Source organism: Zosterops lateralis (assembly GCF_965231275.1).
Source record: "Zosterops lateralis genome assembly, chromosome: 4".
Taxonomy (NCBI): domain Eukaryota; kingdom Metazoa; phylum Chordata; class Aves; order Passeriformes; family Zosteropidae; genus Zosterops; species Zosterops lateralis.
The window spans coordinates 34,793,510-34,805,843 of NC_139765.1; the positions used below are offsets into that span (position 1 = coordinate 34,793,510).

Sequence of the window (12,334 nt, forward strand, 5' to 3'; positions counted from 1 at the left end):
TCTTTTATAAGAATGTAAAAAATATATTGCTCACTATCTTTGTTAAAAAACAGAGCTTAATGCAAATTTGACATCTGATGTATTCTAGCACTCAATTAAAGTGTACTCTCTTAAAAAGCACATCTGCTTTGTCTACATTTTTTTGGAAATAGCTCTGAACATTTCTTTATGTAATACTATAGATATAAATCAGAGTCTGGATATGATTACATGACACAATAGCAAATTTTTCAAAAGTTTATAAATTCTTAAGCTTTCATAGAACACTTCAGATTCAGTGTATTTTTAAATGGTTAAAGAAGATGAAAAATTTTAATGATTGTTCAAAACTGATTATAATTTCTTGGACAGTACTGTGCACATAACAAACATAAGAAAGCACAGTTTAAAAAATGAACAAAATTTCATCAGTCATTTTTAACTCACTTGTCACATTTGTTGTCACTGTTCTACTTGCAGGTGAACTATAGACGGAAGAAGAAACTGCAGAAACTGTAACACTGTATGTTGTTCCAGGAATAGTATTAGAAAAATCAGCCTGAAATAGGACATAGGACATTTAAGCCTTTTACAAAGAATCACAAAAATTAAGCCCCTCCCCTCAAAAAAAAAAAAAAAAAAAAAAAAAAAAAAAAAAAAAAAAAAAACCAACAACAACAAAACATAAAATGCCCTTAAAAACAAAGCACAAAAACCTCACAGAAAATTCTGAGTAATTCATTACTAAAAATAATTGTTTATATTTGTTAGCTACAATATTTTGCTGTCAACTACCCTTCATAAGATTCAATATTAAGAACAACAAAGTTAACTATTAATTTTATCCCAGAGTCCCCTATCAATGTATCTATAGAGGTTTTTCTGTATTATCATCATCAAAGTAAATATGAAGCATTATAAAACTCCTTTTTGAAAGAAAGAACAAAAAAGCAACCCGAAAAACAAGTTTTTGACCTTTAAACTAACTCATCCTCTTCATTAAACATAATTATTAACTTTTTGAACAAGAAATTATATAAAATACCTGTATCTTTGCAGTTCCAATGAAAAAGAAAAGCAAGATTTCCAGAACAACCATTATTTCTGTTAATATTATATGTTCCAGACAGCAGAATCAAAAAGTGCTCCTATATCTTTTTGATGGCTTAGCAGTGAAATGTTGCCTGCATTAATGATTTAAGCAGAGATCTTCCTGGCAAGTGCACAATTAATGAGTCTGTACTACTCAATAGCTCTGCCCTTCCCTTGTTAAACTATTCATGAACGCTTGGATGACGGTCTGTCTCCTTCTAGTAGACTTTAAAAAAGGAGTGAGTTCACTACCTGTTGTTAGGTAGCAAACTGTGGATGCTGAAATTTTTTCCCATCCCACCAATTTTTCGTAAATACTTTCATATTCATATATGCATTAAACAGTAAAGAGGAAAGCATGAATTCCTCATCAGCACAGTGCATAAGGAAAAGCCAGCCCTGCTAGTCCTGTAATGAAAGCACTTACTTGATACTCCCTAAGTCCAAGATCTAGGATAACAACAGAAGCCTGATTAGGAACAAGATCCACATGAAATCTGTCTACAAGTCCATACGGTAGTCTCCAATACAGTGAAAAAAAATATGATGAAACATTGAAGAATTTAAGACCTTCTGGCTTTGCAGGTTCTGAAAGAGAATTGTGGAATAAAAGACATTAATGTAAATAACTCAATTTAAAATATATTAGTAGTTGAAACTGAATAGAAAAGCATCCAAGAAGAGTTTACTTGCTATACAAAGGATTAGTCTGGATACGGCAGCATGTGATCCTGCACTTGCTACACTACTTCTGGGATTTGGTTGATGGCCTCCCAACTGTGCTGGGATGCTTGTTCACTTGAGCAAGCTCAAGTGTCTCTGCACAGTGTTCAGTTAACAACAAAATCTCTGCACAGTCCTGGGGTTTTTGCTGTCCTCAGCCTTAAAGTTAGCGCTACTGCTGACGTTATTACTGCTACAGTTGAAAATCATGATATAGTTTGGCTGCTAGCCACAGGGTTGGTAACTGTTTCATACATTTCATGTATTTGGAATTTCAGTAATTACATGAACTCTAGTCAGTTAAGATTCCAAAATTTGGGTAGTCTACTCCTTTTATTAAAGCCAGATTTCCACCTCCTCATATCACATCTCATTTTCTTCTTCCGTTAAAGCCACCTTTATATGTCTATTATTCACTCTAAGCCTAATAATGAATCAAATTTTAAATTCTTCGGTAGTTCATTAAAATATTATCTACATGTAAGACTGTATAATTTGTTCACCTGTACAATCTCTAGCCATGTTCATCTGTTTTCTTTCCACTTTGGAATTCATGTACAACTATCAGCTTTCCCTAATCTCACCTCTCAGTGCAAGCCCAGTCAGTGATGCTCTTTGTCTCATTTCAGATTCACCTTTGCACTCAGTCCTCTGTCTGCCTTTCTAACATGGTTCCTCCAAATTCAGACTAAATCTTCTGGTAGTTTATACAATCGTATCATACTGTGCAGTCTGAAAAATGCATAGCTTCAACTCTGAAAGTTTTCCTTTCCTTTCTTATTTGCTATAAATCTGCTAAGATTATATATCTTTGATGAACTCTTTACACAGACTATGCAAAGTTGCAGAATTGTTTCAAACAGATTGTTCCAGTTCTGCCATCAAATAATCTGAAATAGTAACATATTCAAATATAAACTTTAGATTTAATATTCCATCTGCATTTGTCTCATACATATGATTTTTAACTCATGGTTTTATTTTGACACTAACAGAACAAAAATATATATTAATAATATGTGTGGAGGCGCAAGTTTAACTGAGAGCATAGGTTCTCTTACAGGTTTTGAGTCCTACTGCTCTCATTGGTATTGGTCTTATTAATTGCATGGATCTCAACTTCCATTAAAGTTGGATTTTATGTTTATAGAGGTCTTCTTGACTAGACCCATAATTAATTTCTGAGTGTAGTTTACAATTCAAAGCCTTAATTCTACAAACATTTCTAAACCTATTTAACTTCCCTCACTGTACAAAAAAAAACCCAAAACCCAAACCCTACTGAAATAATTGTAAGGTAAAATTCAGCTTGTGTGTAACTCTTTGCAGGATAAGATCTGAAATACTAAAAATGGACAAAAGAAATGCAGCACAGCTAAAGACATGTTTCTGACTAATGTTTAATTCTGTTTCAGGTATTACTACATGCAGGTTGAATGGGGTATAAGTAATACATGCCCACAATGACAACAAACTGTTACATATAAGATCTCTTGAAATTTCGGGGTTATTCTACAAAGTTGGATGTACATAGATAAACATGAACTGTTAGGGACGGCTACCATACACTGGCAGAAGAATCAGGAAACCACACTGACCTGTTACAAATTCAAGGAAAGAAGAAGCTCCTTCAATATTTCCTTTTAGTCTTTTCAGTGTGAAATTATAAATGCCCCCAGCAGTCAGGTCTGTAACACTGAAGTCAGTCATTGTTCCTGGAATTCTGAACTTTTTAATGAAGGTGTTGTTTGACAAAGATGCTTTATAAGAAGTGAAGTTAGTCTTGGTTGGATTCCACATTACAGTTGCAGATGAAGTATTCACCTTTTTTAATGTCAGACCACATATCCTAGAAGGTTCTACGATAAAAATGAATAAGGATATTAATAAAGAAAAAAATAATGCCTAGCACTTAAAACATAAGAAAATAACAGCTTTTATAAATAAATGGTTGTTACTTAAATGAATGTTTCGAGACTTCAAAACATCATGAAACATGGATACAAATTTTAGAAATCTTTGTATGGATATACAGAAAACAGTGCCATTATGTTGCACAGAGTAGATATAACCTGGGGATGTACCTCCTGTGTGCATTATGAAATTTATGGAAGAAAATTTCAATTCTATCAGGTCTTCCCTAAGAACAATAACATTACTCACAAGGACAACAGGATGAGAATGGAATACTTCATAAGCAGAAGTAAAGAGTTTAGTCACTCTAAAGTTTTCTAAAATATATTAGATGCCACGTAACTTTAGAAAACTTCATCTGCTCACTTAGGGACACAGTAAGTAGCACAGTCACTGTGATTATACTTTTTTTTTTACTTTTTAAATAGTATTTTTTATTATATCAAGATTCTTAAAATCCAGATAATTCCCTACACTCCTATTAATCTGTGCAGCACAGCTGCTTGGGAAAGAAAAATGTTTCCCTTCCTCCTAAAATGTGAATCTCCCACATAGTTGGTTTATGTTGCTTGAAGTTTTATGAAAAATACTAGTTAACATATGCCTATTACTCAGTATGAAAAAAATCCTAAGAGTTTACGATTAAAATTATAGAGTAAACTTTCTGTAATCTGAGCAAACTCAGGACCCATCCACAGTTCTCTTGAAAATATTTACCTGAGGAAATAAAGCATCTTCAGGAACATGATAATGAATATTTTGTTGCACATTTCATTCACAAGAATCTGCAGGACTTCTATCTTTCTTTTTTTCCAGAGATTCACTTATCTTTGAATAACTAAGTGCAGAGCCTCCCTGATTATTAACTATTAAGGAGTTATAGTCCAAACAAGCCATAGAATATCCATCAAAGAAGAGAGGAGATCTATGACATGCATGTGTACAAACCTGGGAGTTGATTAATTTTCTAATTACAACCAACTACTCTTTATCTGCTTTGGCAGTCCAGAATCAATATAAATCTTCAAATTTATGCTGCAAATAAATTTCCCTCTATTTTATGTTGCATCACAGGAGCATTGGAAAATACATGTTTGCTCAGAGACAGAAAATGAGTGCAAGATACTGGTTTCTGGACCTTGTTAAGCTCTCTGAAGCACAATTCCTTCTACTGTCTTAAACATTTTGTGTCCTTGCACAGGAGCAATGCTCCAATCTGAGACCATGGGACTGCAAGAACTTAGGAGATACAGAAATAATTGTAAACAAAATTACAAGGTAATTGTAAACAAAATTCTAGGTAAGATCTGGCAAGATCTTATTTTTTTAGATCTGGAAGCTTTTTTCAAAGTGCTATTTTCAGCATGTCTAGACTCCTAAACCTAAATCCAGTGAGTTATGTACAAGGCTCCGATTTAAGCAACTATGACAAGAAGAAGCACAACTCTCCTCCCAAAGTTGAAGTTTCATTTTGAACTCTGTGACCTTTTTGAGCTACTTACAAACAATGATTTAAATGACTCTGAATATTTACTGGTTTTCAAAAAGACAATTTATAAGGTATTTCCTTACTTGTGATAACTTTTTTCTCCGCAGCCACAGAGGAATCTGAGCCTTTAATTGTCCTTAAGTGAAAAATGTATTCTGTCCCAGGGGTCAGATTTTTCACTACAGCTCTGGTGTCATAAATAGTTCTGGTAAGCACCTTTTCATTATTCATCAGACAATATGAAAGCTATCAAAGCAAAATAATTCCTTATATTAGACTATGTAAGTTCATAAAAGTAATGCTCAGAGATCTTATACTACCTGTTAGTATAAAAATATTTAGAATGTTTTCCACATTTTAAATACAAAAAGAATCAAGGAGATTTATATTATGCTCTATCAATGTGAAACTCCAGCATTCCTTAATACCCCGGTAGTGAAAGCAGTGAGTTTAATATCTAAAAGTAGATGGAAGAAGAGAAGTGAAATCGAGGCTTACAGGTTTTTGCTCTTGAAGGATAATAAAGTGTACTCAGACTGTTCAGTCTCACAGCTATGCTGATGAACTGTACAATTAAGTAACTCTGTACCTTTCTGGCCAAAAAAACTCAAATCAAAACAAAAAAGTAAAACATAGCAAAACAAAGAAAAAACGCCACAGTTAAAACTATTCCACCAAAAAATCCACCCACACATTGTTCAGAGCTGAGATTCTGAAAAGACTCCCAAGGAATCAGTCACTCTGCTCACTGTTATACTTTGAAAATTCATCTGTTAAGAGGCACCACAGAGAATAAAAGGGCTGGAGATATCAAGACTTAACTTATGGGGACTTAACAGAGGGACTTAACAGGGACTTAACAGAGGCTATGAGGATTCCTTCTGACCTTCCAGACAATTTTATGGTGACAATTTCCTGCACCACTTCTTTCTGAGGATATAGAAAAGTGTCCCTTTTCTGGGACTGATTCCTATCTGCAGTAGTAAGAGGCAAGATGCAGGCTGTGCCTGCCCTGCAGAGGAGGGCACTGGGCCAGCACCTCCAATAAACAACACACATTTCTCAGTCAGGCCTCTTAATACTGAGACCAAGTAGGGTTGCAGCTGCCTGCAGTGCGTCCTCTCCCGCCCCTGGTCATTTCCTCCAGCAGAAGGGGGATGTTATACTCATGGCAGTGACCTGAAAGCACTGGCATTGGCTGCTATTCATCAGGGGAGGGATTTAGCTGCTATTCATCTGGGGAGGAATGACCCTTTTCCCCTCTGTCTATTTTACCAGCACAGCGCCTCTTTATACAAACAAAATCTTGGAAACTGTCATCACCTTATTAGAATTACAGCACTGCAAGATGCTAGAAGCAAAGCTATAGATTAAAGATTTACATCTAGTATAAAGAAGTTAGGAAAGTACCTTTTGTGCACTCTTTGCTTTACAAACTACAATATATTGCATAGAAAGTTGGTCAGCAGGGATGATTAATTTTAAATGATTAGTAAAATGATCCCTTTTATGCATGTGCACCTTACTAAGCAGTCTACGAAAGCCTTGCTCATTAAAGATTTAAGGATAAGCTCATTTATACAGACAAAGCACTGTCTAATGTGGCTGCTTGCTCTATGAGATGCTGAACAATACTGTGGCATAAAGATCAGTATTACAGATGACAAATATTTTCCACAGGGTGGCAAAATAGCATTATCATATTCAAAAGTGTATCTGAACAGGTTCAAAATATGAACAGGATAATTAAATTTAATTTTAAAATTTGTAAATATGCTCCAGGTTGCACCAGTGAATAGCGTGAGACGTTAACGACTGCTCATATCCATTGAGATCAATGCGGCTTTACAATAATGGAGAGAGAAGAAATGTCAAGGAATTTTCCTAAGGATACTCAAATTTCAAAATTTAGGTAAGGATATAATTGAAACCATGGAAGAGCAGAAGGAAAAGAATTGGGCACTGTAATATTGGGGTAAAAACCATGTAGATCATTGAAACAAAGTACTTTGTCTCATGATACCAATTTTGTACATGTACCAAAGAATATCCCATTCAAGTAAGTTAATTGTGAAAGATTTCACCTAGAAATACATATTGATTCAAGTGACATGTTAAAACAGCGGTATACTAAGTTTTGTTGACCACATTTTGATACATTTTTGTGGCTACATGACAGGCTGGAAAAACCAGGATACATAAGAGAGACTGGTTGCATGTCATAGTAAAATATGATCCATGCTACTTAAATAATATTGTGGGTCATTCTTGACAGAGAACTGAAATAATTAATGATGAGAAATTGAAAAAAATGAAGTTTATAAAATCACAAAATATATGGGTATGCTGAACAGGGAAGTACTAGCTATTTCTAATGCATCAAGAACCTAAAGAATAACAGGTTTAAATAAAGAAGTGTACCTTTTTTAAACAGGGCATAACAAAATTGTGAAGTAAAAATAATGAAAAGGAAAACAGGAATAGCCCCTGTTTTTCTTTATGTATATCCAATTTCACTCAGGAAATCCCTAAACTGATTACTGCCCAAGGCCAGAAGAGCAGTATCTGAGGTTTGCTGTTTAGTCTAATAAATTGCTATATTTAAAAAAAAAGCCACACAGTTATTCTGTAATTTTCTAAACAAAACATTTACATTCTTCCTTAAGGAAGGTGCTTTTTATTTTTCACTTCAGTTAAATTAATTTGCATTTCAAATTAGAAAAGCTAAGAAAAAATGTCATATTGCAGTCATATTCAACCCTTGACCTGTGATCTTTCTTGTTTCATACTAGTTGAAAAATTAATTTTAAAAGTATAATTTTTAAATAAATTTTAACACTTTTATGTAATAGGAAGTACATATTTAGCTGGCCTTTTACAATAGCATTATTCCTTCCAATACCTACATGAGTTATAAAAATAAATATTTATTACTGGGTTGCAGCACATACAGAATAATAATTTAATTGAGAAATTACAAAAAAAAAAAAAAATGCATCCACTTCTTCTCATTCCCATCTCACTTGAAACATATCAAATTCTCCTCTTGGTAGTTTCCAAGAAAAATAGACTGTATTTTCTTCTTGTCCAAACACTTGTATATCTGATGGCGGATCAGGATCTGAGGATGTAAAATTAAATTTAAAATAATCTATATTTATTTCAAGGAAATTGACACCTACAGAATGCATAGCTTTAATTCATTATTTCATAGTTCCATCTAGAAAGAAATTTCATTTTGTACTTAAAAAGAATTCCAAATAAATGAAAATAATCTCTAGCATTAGAAACAGAATCAGAAATAAAGTCAACGTCTGTCAACATTTATGGAAAATTTTTATCATCCTAACACTACTGTTGATTCACTTAATTGTAAAATCCCATTTAATGCAGAGGAAACTTTTAAAAACATTTAAAAAGCTTTTATATGCTTAGCCACTTTCAAAGATGTTTAGATTTAAAAGAAAATCTTAAAAGCATTCATTCAGTCACTGTCAAGAGGCATGGATTTAATAAGGAACAGCTTTTCTTAGAAAACACCTTAAAATATAAAAATCTTAATTATCTGTAACCATGAAAAGTCTGAAAATTTAATAAACTGAACCTACAGGTGCTGAGCTTGAGGACAGTAGGGCGACTTCTTTTTAATCCGTTGGTTGTCACAATATTGATCAGGAATTCAGTGCCTGGCAGAAGATGCTCAAATTTGTGCGTTCTACAAAGATTTAAAGAAGAGATTATGTCCTTTGCAATTCTAAAAAGAGCATGTATGTTCATATGTTAAACTTTATAGTTTTATGGATATTATTTACACATGATGTGTATACATGTTGATATCTTGTGAGTCAAAAAATATTATAGTACTATAAAATCTTAAATAGGGTTCATTACACTGTGGTTCACAGCAAGTTCCAGTACTAAAAAGTTTTAAAGTATTGATTTAAATATCCAGAGTGGCACACAGGTTCTACTGGTGCTCACCTGAATGCAGTATTTTGTTTGCTTTTCTTTGCATAAACACATCATATGAGAACTGCAATTTGATTAACAAATTTCTTAAAGTACATGGGCAACTAAACCATCAAATACATATAACACAAACATAACAGCACAGGCTACTTATTTTAAACATCCAGGGAAACAGCTGCTTTGAGTTCATGTCAGTTATTTTTAAAATTTAATCATCATACCTCACACCAGAAGGTAGCATTTTCTTCTCATTGAAGACCTTACTGTTTATTGAAAGAACATATCCATCAAACACACTTTGGGCTGGTGGCCAGGTAACAGTTATTGATTCAGAATCTCTGCTACCGTTCAGATATTTGACTGCACTTGGTACTGTGTGGCAACAAAACAAAATGCATTGATTCAAAAATATATTTTAAACATTTTTCTTTATGACAGAACTCTCATCATCAGAATGAATAAAAACTCCACACCAATGATGTCATGTTTTTCCCTATCTCAACGACATACAGACTACTACCATTGCAGAAACATGTACAGTGATTTTTGTTATCCAGGAAATCCAGAGCCAAGCTCTGTAATGCTGCTTAGCGCAGTTTTGACATCACTGATGTGGATTTCCTCAAAAATGGACAATTTCTCAAGAAAAGAAATGTCAGTATAAGTGGTAACATACTATGCAGACACCTAAGTCCTGACTAGCACATTATCTTTTATTCAACAGTGCCCAAAAGGAAATATCTGCAGAAAAAACCAAAAATTGCATAGAGTGATAATTCCTTTCAGTAGTCCCCCAGACTGCAGTTTGCAGCCCAAGGATTTAATGAACGAAAGGTGATTTTTATTTCTATGTAATAAATCTCAGCAGATTTTTCTTTTATGAATGTCCACTTGAACCTCTGATCACAATCATCAGACAAAATACCTTGTGGCAAGAAGTTCTGCAATTTATCTATAAATTAATAAACAACCATCTGCTTTTGCTTCTTTTCTACTTTATGTATTTGCTCTCTCACAAATGATTTTACATTGTTCCTCTGTCAGTTTTAAGCCAGTAGTTCCTTAAATGCAAAACATTACATATCTTTGATATCATATGCTGAACCTTTTCAATCACATGTACTATGCTTGATTTTTTCACATTAGTGGCCTTTAGAGGAAACTATAACATGCCAGATCTAATAGCCTGAGAGGCTATGTCAACCAGCTAGAAGTACTAGAGCAGAGGAAAACTACACTACTTGAGAATCAAATGTCCTAACCCAAAGTAAAACTAAATGTAGTAAAGCCCAAAATTACTCGTGATGTAAGGGGAGGCCAATGAGAAAACACAATAAAATTAATTTAATTCTGGTCATGTAAGTATGTTCAAAGTCATAAATGAAGAGAAAAATTAAAGCATTAAAGAGAAGTATGAGAAAAAAATAATTGTTTTCTCTAATATTGATAGCCAGACACTATGCAAGTATCAGTTACTGGACTGTAGAACTTCTTTAATCAACATTAAATTAATCTTGGTATCTCATTGTACACAGGAGCCATATTGATATTCTTAATGGTCCCTTGCAGTTAAAGAAAAAGAAGAAAATTACAAAGATAGTTGAATTACTCTTTTTAGTTTGAGAAAAAATAAAATTTAAGAAGAAAGCAAGAGATATGGATGGAGTAAAACAAACACTGAATTTGACAACATTGTGGTCTTACCTGTCTCTATTTCTATTGTCACAAAAATACTGTCTCTGAAACCTTCCTTCTCTGTCCTAATTGAAAAACTGTACAGCTTACCAGGACTAAGGTTGGAAAACATTGCTGTTTCTTGCTTGACCTTCTGGACCTAGAAAACCAAATACAGCTTTCACAGAACTGCTTACAAAACTCGTTTATTGAATGTAAACCACGCATCCAACTATTTTAATGGGGAATAAAGCTTTTCATTCAGCCTCTGACTACATAATAGAGGACTGAAAAACAGCAGCAGTGTGTATCCAGAGGTGGTGCTCTACACATCATACCTTGAAAGCACTCGCACAATTAGTACAGGTAACCTCGTACTGCTCAAAATCGCCACCAGCGCGGTCCCAAGTGACCTGTATGGAAGTGTCAGTGACATCACCCTCTCGTACATTCAGGGGGGCTGCCAGACCTGCAGGTGGACATAAAACACATCTCTGTTCAATCCCAGGCATTGTTCAGTCTAACACTTTTCATATCTCCTGGGGATACATAAAAGTGAAGATAATCACTAACAGAGTAACAGAGGGCAAAATCTGATTTCAGGTGTGCAGACACACAGCAATTCCAAAATAGAGAAGGAAAAAATAGAAAAAGAAAAAAGATAGAATAAAGACACTACTTAAGAAAAATTACTTGCATTTTTTCTTAAAATTACTTGAGTTTGAAATTACATGTGGTTGAAATTACATGAGGTTGAAATTACATTGCTCTCTGAGGACAGAGCTGGCACTCCTGGGTGGGAAAGTTCTCTAGGATGAAACTAATCCCTCCAATAGCACCACCACAGTGGTCAGAATGTACCTAAATAAAGGTAATAAAGGCTTAGCAAAACTGGGTAGATCAGGCTAGACAAATATACTTTAACCCTTACTAGTATAGTCTTGTTAGGTACAATTCAGATCACATTAAGAGGAGAATTTACAGTCTTCTCTTCATCTCTTTCACCCCCATCACAGCCATTTCTGTCTGGAATGTATCAAAATTTACACTTTTTCTAAGGAAAACCTGTATACATGTGAGGTATCAGGATTTCTATTTCTTTCAAATTTTTGAGGCTCCAGAAGAGTCAGAACAAGACTAGGTTTTGTGAGGCAGTTTCCCACTTGATTTAGGAAATGCTCTCAGAAGATTGATTAAACTCCAAATTTTCATTAAAATTATATTGTAAGAAATATCAGCTTTCAAGACTTTCCTTCAAGGGGACAATTTTTTCTGCTTTGCCCTCATTCTCTTCTTCTTTCTTCCTTATTTCTTTAGATCCTATCTTTAACTTTTGTTTTTACAATATTTCTACCCTGAAAGAAACAGAGAAGGAAAAGAATTTCAAAGGAAAATGATAAAATGGAAAAAAAAAAAAAAGCTTACGGAAGTATAAATACAATAAAAAATAGGAAAGTAAAACCACAGACTTTCAGCAGACATTTTTAAACATTT

At 33.9% G+C, this 12,334-nt stretch overlaps 1 protein-coding gene across 8 annotated transcripts in view; it reads right to left on the reverse strand.

Moving 5' to 3' along the window:
* PTPRQ (protein tyrosine phosphatase receptor type Q) overlaps nucleotides 1-12,334 on the reverse strand; it is a 124,611-nt gene that overhangs the window by 99,722 nt on the left and 12,555 nt on the right. For 7 of the 8 annotated variants that reach the window (XM_083859427.1, XM_083859429.1, XM_083859426.1 and 4 more), the window contains 9 exons: nucleotides 11,179-11,309; nucleotides 10,871-11,000; nucleotides 9,388-9,538; nucleotides 8,806-8,912; nucleotides 8,221-8,318; nucleotides 5,281-5,443; nucleotides 3,393-3,653; nucleotides 1,499-1,659; nucleotides 427-538 (listed from right to left, as the gene is read on the reverse strand). In XM_083859427.1, the coding sequence (XP_083715553.1) occupies nucleotides 427-538; nucleotides 1,499-1,659; nucleotides 3,393-3,653; nucleotides 5,281-5,443; nucleotides 8,221-8,318; nucleotides 8,806-8,912; nucleotides 9,388-9,538; nucleotides 10,871-11,000; nucleotides 11,179-11,309 (1,314 nt within the window). Of the gene's footprint in view, nucleotides 1-426; nucleotides 539-1,498; nucleotides 1,660-3,392; nucleotides 3,654-4,425; nucleotides 4,520-5,280; nucleotides 5,444-8,220; nucleotides 8,319-8,805; nucleotides 8,913-9,387; nucleotides 9,539-10,870; nucleotides 11,001-11,178; nucleotides 11,310-12,334 lie in introns of those variants that run through there. The other variant, XM_083859432.1, reaches the window with a different exon arrangement.